The sequence below is a fragment of the Pterocles gutturalis genome, unplaced genomic scaffold (genome assembly GCF_000699245.1).
Source record: "Pterocles gutturalis isolate BGI_N339 unplaced genomic scaffold, ASM69924v1 scaffold5127, whole genome shotgun sequence".
In the NCBI taxonomy this organism is placed as follows: domain Eukaryota; kingdom Metazoa; phylum Chordata; class Aves; order Pterocliformes; family Pteroclidae; genus Pterocles; species Pterocles gutturalis.
The window spans coordinates 36,925-46,531 of record NW_010110007.1 but is presented as its reverse complement, the minus strand read 5'-3'; the positions used below and the strand labels follow the sequence as shown (position 1 = coordinate 46,531).

The 9,607-nt window shown below is 39.4% G+C and overlaps 1 protein-coding gene across 1 annotated transcript in view; it reads left to right on the top strand.

The window, feature by feature from the left end:
• Nucleotides 1-471: 471 nt before the first annotated feature.
• HAUS6 (HAUS augmin-like complex, subunit 6) overlaps nucleotides 472-9,607 on the top strand; it is a 17,260-nt gene continuing 8,124 nt past the window's right edge. The window contains 10 exon segments of the mRNA XM_010073154.1: nucleotides 472-563; nucleotides 1,275-1,353; nucleotides 2,365-2,491; nucleotides 3,069-3,216; nucleotides 6,346-6,411; nucleotides 6,535-6,586; nucleotides 6,781-6,960; nucleotides 7,598-7,809; nucleotides 8,417-8,522; nucleotides 9,080-9,176. Of these exon segments, the coding sequence (XP_010071456.1) occupies nucleotides 472-563; nucleotides 1,275-1,353; nucleotides 2,365-2,491; nucleotides 3,069-3,216; nucleotides 6,346-6,411; nucleotides 6,535-6,586; nucleotides 6,781-6,960; nucleotides 7,598-7,809; nucleotides 8,417-8,522; nucleotides 9,080-9,176 (1,159 nt within the window).

Below are 9,607 nucleotides of genomic sequence, written 5' to 3'. Positions count from 1 at the left end.
GGTTTCCGAGGACGATCTAACGCTGGGATCGTAAGCGCGAGGGAGAGCCGGGGGAGGAGGTGGAGGGGGAGCCCTTTCGCGGCCGCCAGCCCCCGAGCGGGGCCTTGGGTTTCACGCCTGAAGGCGGGGGGGTGGGTCTGGAGAAATAAAGCCCAGACATAGGAATAACTCTTGCTCTCCGGTTGATACATCCCACACAGTCGTATGGAGAAGCTGAGCTGAGTGGTTCCATGCCTCTTGGGTTGAAAACTTCTTTGAGAGAGAACACTCTCACTAAAATGATTTCAGCGTTGTTAAGTTGGCTGGAGGATGTGTATATTTAAATACGCAGAAAATAAAGCATTCGAAGTGTAACTTGTAACATTTTAATATAAAGCAGTATTTTGTAATCTTAAGTGGCCAGCAAAAATGCTATGTTAATTCGGCATCCTGACTACTTCTGATATAATTCTTTATTTGTGTATTAGGGAGATGTTTGATAACCCAAACATCAGGGCGTTTCATGTCCTTGCCCTCTACTTGTTTGGTAAGCTGGATCAGCACCATGCAGAAGAAGTTTTCAGGTTAGTATTTGGATTGTGAGGTTACTGCTGTGCACGTAATCAAGAATAGGCTTTGTGCAGTTGCTGAGGGGGTAAAAAAGTGGTCTCTTGGGAATACTGTGGAAAAAGAACATAAAGTCAGCAATTTGTTTCCTCTTGATCACAACTCTGTAATGTATCAGAAATCTTGCCTTAATTAAAGTTGTTTCTGATACTGTCTGTAACTTGGTGAGTTTGGTAAAAAAATTCATAGCCGCCAAGTCATCTACATTTCCCAGACCAAACAGTAAGTAACATTTCCCGGGTATAGATTGCTGCCAGGATCTTCAACATGGCAAGAACCCCCTTTTCCTTAATGTTTTTCCGTGTATAGCTGAGCTATTTTAGCTAACACATTAAAGAAGTGGCTGGAGGAATACCAGTGATATGAAAATTGTTGTGTCTCTGATGCCTTTTTTTCTTCCTCCCTTCTCCTGAGATAAAAAGAGCTGCAGACAAGTCTGTCTCTGAAATAGTCTGTAATAGTCTGAAAACCTTGTCATTTAGTAAGCTTTTAGCTATTCTTGGTCTAGGCTATATCCCCTAATTTTCTGGCTCCTCCAGGAGGTATCACTAAAATCTTTGTCATAGTCTTGTTCTTATAAGGGTTAATTAGGTAACTGAATATTTGAACATATTTTGAAATTACTTTTTTCTAAATCTTCTTTTTCCCCATCCTTTTTGAATGGAAAGAGACTGTTCCTCTCCAGTTAAAAAGCTCATGTGTGCTGACTTTCGGAAGCAGTGCTTCGTATGGCTGAAAGATATTGCAGTGAGTATTGGGAAGAGTGGAAATTGATGTTCTACTGGTTTCTGTGGCCTCATTCGTTTTTTTTGTTTGAGTGCTTTTAAATAAGAATTTTGAGTAAGGTTGTTTTACCAAAGAATCAGTTTTACCTTGTGTCTTATTTCACATAGTTTATCTTAGACTTGAGTTAAAAATTGTGGCGTGATGGAGTTTAAATGACAGAGACTTTATCTTGAGTCTTAAAGCTGCTGTGGCTTGCTTCTGAATAGTGGTGTTTGGTTAAACAGAATTCTAGAGGGTTCCTCAGCTCTAGGTGAGAGTAATTTTCTTCAACCTGAGAGATGTTTGTTTAAGTTCCCTGGGAAGGTGTTTGTTATTGTGAAAGTGGTCTTAGATGCATGGAAAACTTGTAATGTTAGTCTTGCCTTATGTATGGGGAAAGAGACTAAAGTTCAAGGTGAGCTTTCTAAAGGAAAAGAGACAAACCAAATCTGATTGCTTCAGGTATCAGTAGGTTAATATAGTATCTTCTCATGCTGTCTTTGTTTCTATGATAGTTCTAGAATCAGGCCTTTATGTACTGGAACACTTATTTTTTAGTAGTAATGGACAAGGTGAAAGCCAACAATGCAATATCTTTGAGTAAGACAAAAGCAGAACAAAGTACACTGATTAATTACTTCAGTAGAAAATATGAAAGAAAACCTAAATGTTTTTTCAAAGGTAGGGATTACCAATTAGGAGTGAGGAGGTCAGAGATTTCAACATTTACCCCACACTATTTTCAGTCTTTGTGTTGAAACTGTCTTTTGCCGACAGAACTAGGAACGGTGGGGGGTACATTTAAAAAGTTTTAGTCTCTTGTGCTGACTAGAGTAGATGTCAACTGTGATGGCAAAGTAGTTTAGCTTTGCATCAGTCTTGTTAGCAGTTAGGATGCAGTGTTTTGGTACTCAGCGAAATATTTGTTGGCTGTTGTTTAGGCTTTATTTCTTAGATTAGTTTGGTGTTTAAAACCAATTTTAACTTTTCTAGAATGAAGAGCAAACCTATCCTCCACAAATTACACCTTTTCCTCTTATTTCTCCTGGTGGTCCGAAGTTTATTCGCATATTTTATTGGTTTGCAAGACATGTAGTGATTGCGGACATCAACTCCATGGGTAAGCTCTAATGGAACAATAAAATGCTTCGTTTGTTATGTTTGACAGTGAATCTGAGCTTTAAGTAATTCTGAGCTGGCTGCTCAATTCAAAATCTTTCATAGGGTTCTGTGCACTTGCATAGAACTACTGTTGATAGAACAGTACAGATCATTTTCCTTTCTGTTGCTTTATGGCTTTTTCTGTGCTTTATGCTTTTTGCTCCAAGGTTCATCTGTGTGGTACTGTACACCATTACACATTACAAGCAATGTTTTGGTCCAAAAGTATTGGACCACTATACGGTACTCTTTCTCACAACTTGAGGAATTCTGAATGATCAGAACTGTCTATTATTCTGGGCATCTTGTATTGTTTTGGTGACCTAAAGAATAGGGAAGGGGAGGGAGAGTGAGGGAATTGAAAATGTATACGATAGAAGGAACTGGCAAAAAAGATTGTACAATGCATGCTCTATTTCAGTCCAGGTAGAATGGGTGTCTTGATTTGTGATTCCTTCAATTCAAACTAGGTATATTAGGCAGTTTTTGATTTACTAAAAGTGAATTATGTAATCCAAATATTAAATTTCATTTAGGCACTGATATACCTTTTGCTGAAGCTGTGAAACTGAGACCTAAGGATATGTACATGGCAAATGCAAGATGTAGAGTCGCACGCAATAAACTTCTGCAAATTTTTCAAAAGGAAGATTTTATTATGCAAGAATATAAGAAAAAAACACAGTAAGAAATGCATTTATAGAAATGGAATATTTTTATAAAAGCTGACTTCTATATGTGTGTTTTTTAAAAGATTTGAGGAGGCTGCATCTGCTTTATATCATGAATTCTCTTGAGATTCTCTCTGTTTTTCCCCTTTACCTCCTTTAATTGACAGTTCTGCTGTTTGTAGGGTCATTTGTAAAGCTTGGTAGTCTAAATAAATTAGTTCCGTGTTTAAGAGATGGTAAATTGTGGAAGGTATGGTTACTTGGGCATGAAAAATGAATAGGGCATTCTGCATGTGTAGCACTATGATTTCTTAATGTTTGCAGGGTCATGCAAGGGTGAAACATTTGGTCTTTGCTTAATCACTGTGGGACGCATTTTATTTACATAATCCATAATTGTTTAACCAAAATTGTGCTATTCTTTATTCAAGCACATGGAAAACATTCCCATTTTGTGAACAAGAATAACTGGAGCTTTCTCTGCAGGCACAGAGTTATGTGTCATTGGAATTTGCAGAATTTAGGTGGGATAGTTACAAGATTGGAGCACTGTCATGGGCAGTTGCAAGCTGTTCAGTAGATGACAGAACAGGAGGAGGAGTTGCACTGTAGGTAAAAGAGCAGTTTTAATGCAGGTGGCATAGCTCTGTAGAAGAGGACCGGTCTGTTTCATGCCTTTGGATCAAGAACAGAGGGTTTTGCATCAAGAGAGACCTCGTGGTGGGTGTCTGCTATACACCTCTTCCTCTGTATCAGGGAAAGTACATGAAGTCTTCTTCAAATGAATCAAACACACCTCAAACCTGCATGCCTTGATTCTTATAGAGGACTTTAGCTTACCCTGGTGCTTGCTGGGAAGGCGGTACAGTGAGTGGTACATTATCAATCTGGGAAACTGGAGTACATTGAGGATGACTTTGTAATGCAATCACTAGATGTGCTGAGTAGGAGTGGTGCTCTTTTTTAACTCACTGCTTACAAGTAAGAGATGCTTTTCTGGAGACATAACTGCCAATGGAAGCCTTAGGGTCACTGCAGCCAGGCTTGCGGGTGATTGGCTGGGGAGCAGCTCTGCCAGGAAGAACCAAAGATGAGAGTAGTGTTGGGCCACAAGCTGTGCATGAATCAGCAGTGTGTACTGGTAGCCAACAAGACCAACAGCCTTGTAGGCTGTATGAACGGGAGCACAGCCAGCAGATCAGGAGATGTATATCACTCTGCCTGGTAATTCTAAGGCCACACCTGGAATGCTGTGTTCAATTTTGATCCCTCCCAGTTGAGGAGAGAGATTGAAAGACAGGAGAGATTCTAGTGGAGGACCACAATGATTAGAGGGTTGTAGAAATTGGCATATATATTGGTGTGGTCGACACACTGGAGGGAAGGGATGCCATCCAGAGGGACCTTGACAGGCTGGAGAGGTGGGACAATGCAAACCTCATGAAATTTAACAAGACCAAGTGCAAGGTCTTGCACATGGGTTGAGGCAATTCCAAGCACAAATACAGGCTGGGCGGAGAATGGATAGAGAGCGGCCCTGGGGAGAAGGAGTTGGGGGTATTGGTTAATGAGAAGCTCAACATGAGCTGGCAGTGTGTGCTTGCAGCACAGAAAGCAAACTGTATCCTGGGCTGCATCAAACGAGGTGTGGCCAGCAGGTCGAAGGAGGTGATTCTCCCCCTCTACTCTGCTCTGGGGAGAGTACTGTGTTCAGATGTGGGGCCCCCAACATAAAAAAGACCTGGACCTGTTGGAGAGAGTCCAGAGGAGAGCCACAAAATTAGTCAGAGCACCTGGAGCACCTTCCCTGTGAGGACAGGCTGAGAGAGTTGGAGTTGTTTAGCCTGGAAAAAAGAAGGCTCTGAGGACACCTAATTACAGCCTAAAGGGGGCCTATGGGAGAGATGGGGAAACACTCTGTATCAGGGTGTGTAGTGACAGGACAAGGGGTAACAGTTATAAGCTGAGAGAGGGTAGGTAACAGGTTGCCCAGGGAAGCTGTGGATGCCCCCTCCCTGGAGGTGTTCAAGGCCAGGTTGGATGAGGTTTTGAGCAACCTGATCTAGCGGGATGTGTCCCTGCCCATGGCAGGGGAGTTGGAATTTGATGATCTTTAAGGTTTTTTCTGACCCTAACCATTCTATGATTCTATGAAAAGCTGCAGAAATTGTATTTGTTTAGCCTGAGGAGGACAAAGCTCATGGAGTTTAATCACAGTCATCCAAAATCTAAAAAGTATTTGCAGAAAGGTAGGGGTACTCTCTTCACAAGGAGATATGGTGACAGGAAAAGTAGCAACAGGGCCAAGGTACTTAAAGGAAAACACCATCTGAATGAAAAAAAAAGTCTCATGTGAGAACCATTAAACACTGCAATAGGTTGCCCAGAAAAGTGGTGGAATCTCCCTTGCTGGAAACATTGAAGACTTGGCTTGACAGAGCCATGAGGAACATAACTGAAGGCCCTGCTTTCAAACAATGTAATTTCCAGAGGTCAAAGTCTCCTGAACTTATCTGATTCCTATAATTCTGGATCTCTTCTCACCTTGCTTGGGACGTGTTAGTGCTCTTGCTTACCTTCAGAGTGGCACTTTTCAAAAGCATAATTCTCTATAGATTTTTTTATTTTCAACAAGCCGTCAGAACTCTGATCATCCTTTAGAATTCATTATGATTAAGCCACCTAGTGGTTCTGAAAATCAGGTCACTGAGTTTTTACATGCTTACAAAGTTAATAAGAGCACTTGGTCTTTGGGAAAAGACCTTTAGTGGTCCAGCTGCTTGTACTCCAGTATTCTGTTCTCTAATTTTTTTAAACTGAGGGATTTGGGTGCTGTACAATTGCTGAATATATTTGGAAGTTTATACTGGTAAAATACATTTCTAATAACTTAATTGTTGCTCTTGTGTCTAATAAAAAGCATTCAATTTTGATAGAATAAGTGACAGCTTAATGGCTTAATTTACAAATATCTTGGTGGCTTTCCTGGCCATCTTTCTGAAAAAAGTCATGGTGAGGAAGTCAAGGATAAGGTGTTTTTGCATCATTCCATTGGTTGGTAATTGTAAGAAATTCTGAGAATAGCAGAGTAGAAACTTGGATTTTTTTAAAAATATGTGGTAACTGCTAACTTTTTTCCTAGACTTCTAATTAAAGATATAAAAGAGATAAAGTCTGAATATGCCGTCCTGCAGATGCAGTCTTGCAAGTAAGTGTTTTTCCTTGTAACTAAGTTAGCATATATAAAATCGATTTCTTCCTCTATTTTATGAAATATGAACTGTAATTTCATTGTAGTCCACTTGAACTTTTGTTTTGCATGTGCATATAGGATGAAACAAGATGACCAAAACAAAAATGACAAAACTGTGAGAATTCAAAAGGTGAGCATTTTTTTCTACTGTGGTATCATACTGTATTTCTTCTTATATTTCTGCAACACTTAGATGCTGTTATTTCTGCTTGTCTACCCGTGATTGTGCTAGACCCTTCATCTGCCTTTATGCTGTTTTGATACTCTGTCATTACAGGTAGCAAACATTTTAACACAGCGTTCTTGTCCTTCTTGCCTATTAAGGTCCGCAGTATGTGGACACTTATAGTGGAAATACTTAGGTCTCTGAAAAAGGAAAAGGAAGTTGTGGATTCTGAACTTGATGTACTTGAAGGTTGTGTTGGTCAGTGCGTTTTAGATGGAACTGATGTTTTCAGTGTCCCACAGCTGTTGGCTCGCAGAGTTGAAAGTGACGTACACCAAGTAAGTGATTTTTGTCCTTCTTGCTAAACTGCGTTTTTTTTTTTAAGTCCCTAGGGGTGTAATTAAATACCTTTTTTTAAAAACGTACTTCACAAGTGATAAGAGATGATTGCTCAAGGATAGAGAAAATATGTCTAATCCATATGTAAAAGTTTGTTATGATTATGCTGCAGTTTTCTATTGGTTAGGTTTCAGCCATTAACTTGTTAAGTTCAATAACTGCTCTGGTAAGTCTACCTGATTGATACTTGATTTTTTGTTGTTGTTTAGACATTAAAACTAGGTTGACCAATTTAACTTATTGCTTTAACTAATGGGCTGTTATTTCCAGTGTGTAGTATATGGTGCTGATTAGGCCTGCCACATCTTTTGGGGCAGTGGTTAAACAGAGTATCTTACTAGTTGAAGTTTCCTTAGTTCGTAGTGCTTTATGGGCTGCTTTTAAGCAGCTGATTCTAGAAAACAAACCTGAGGCTTAAATCTAGAGCATGTGTTGTTTTTTTTTTTTAAAAATAAACGGGAACTGAATCAAAATACAAAGTGGAACTTTGTATCCCTGCTCTGACTACAGAAGACATAACTTTCCGACATTCGTGCTGTTCACTAATTCTTTTTTTCTTACTTACTATACTTCAAGCTTTGTACAGGAAGTGTATATGAAGCTGAAAAACTGAATTTCCTAACAGTCATTGAGTTATTAAATGAAGCCCTGAGGGCACTGAGAGATGAATGTTGTCGTCAGTCTGAACTAAAAGAACAACTTCAGGTCATTGAGAATAGGATTTCGTGCTCCAACAAAGTACTACAGGATGTGGAAGCACGCAGGTAATTGTCTGGAAATTTTCACTGGTTCCTTGTTCTTTAATCCAAGTATCATGTCTTCGTACCTTGGAGCCTTTTCTAAAATAGTATAATTTATAGTGAGAATATGTTGGTTCAGTCTTTTTCCTTTGCCTCTGGGAAATTCACATTTGTCATGATGATCTATATAACTTTTAACTGAGATTCTTTAGGTAGCTTCAGCTTTTTGCCCTTGCTTCATTAATATTTTAAGGCTTTGTTCCCAGGTACCTCATTTGCTAGCTGATCTGATTTTGTTTTTGTTTTTTTTTTTTCTTGCTATGTTAATCAGGTCTGGGATTTAAAAAATGTTATCTGAAACTGGCTTAGGGACAGTTTGTGTGTATCTCATTGTGTGTATGTATTTAGTATAGTTCTTCCAATTCTACTGTAAGAAACATGAAGACTACCTAGCAGCTGCTTTTTTGGCTGTGAATTTCAGTTAGTTCTTAGTGCATGCACAAATGCATGAATAAATTGATACATATCAAAGATTTTGTAGGATAAGGGGAACACATACTCTCCATCTTTATGCAGAATTATTATCTCCGCCAACAGCTGTGTTATGTTCATTTTCCATCCTCGTATGTTACAGGCTAAAAAGGCAACGGCTTAGTGTGTCAATCAGTGAGTCTATTTCTAGGAATCGGGAAGACTGGAAAGTGAAGTGGAAAAGCTTTCTTGGCCTGTGTCCTTTTAATTTAATATTGGATCAGAATCCAGTAAGTATTTGTCTGATTCCGGGGAAGAGAAAGAGTGAAAGTGAGAGAGGATGTACGTCTCATCTGTTGTGTTCTGTTGCAACGCTTAAGCTTTATATATAAGGTTAGGGAATCAGATAGCACAATATAGCAGAAATTGCTTTATGTAGTCTTTCTTAAAGAAGAAACATTTGACTTAATGACAGATGGTGTCTTCATTCAATATGGGGGATGGAACCATCTTGTCAAGAGCAGCATAAGAGTGAGCTCATTGGTTTTGGTTTTGTCCGTCCTTCTGTGGAGACTGAGCTTTCGTGTGCTGTCTGAACGTCTGTTGAGTTCTGTTTTTTGCTTTTAAAGTGATCTCCTTGATGAATGCACATTAATGTCCATTCTGACACTCACATTGATACAGGGATCTGAGGTTATACACTTTCCTAACTACCCAGCAGAGAGAGGAGGAGTTTCAGGTTGAGTCTGAGAGCTGGTTTGCAGAAAAGCTATTGTAGATAATTGTCTGTTCCTTGCTGTTGATATGCAGGATTTTTCAGTCTGGTTGTGTTTTTTTCTTTTGGAAGGAACTTGCTTTAAGAGCTTTGCCACCCCATTCTCATAATCTTGCAGAAGAGGAAGATGAGGATAGTGTCTTTTGTCAACATCTAGCATCACTTGCAGGTGGGTAAAGATGAGGAGCTTCTTTTCCTTCTCTTCCTGCTCCCCCACCACAATTAGTAAAAGTTACTTGGAGTTGAAAAGACTCCTTGCTTGTATTTGCAAGTGTGTTTGATAGTCTCTGATAATCTGGTTCTGAATGACTCCTTGCCACAATTGCCTTAATGTTTTTCAACCTTGTACTGTCTCAAAAGATTCTCTGAAGCTTTTGATATGGCAAAAAGATAATACTGGAGCTGTTTGGTATTTTGTTGTTCTTGCAAGAAGGATGTTGAGACAGATTTCTGTGTACGAAGGTTCATTCATGGGTTCTAGAGAGTACATTCACTTTATCAGTAACAGTTGCTTCAAGTTGGAGGAGTAATAAGAAAGAGAGAAAGAAGATAAAACTTTTCCCATTGTCCAGCTGGGAAAAGAAATTGAACATGTCCTCC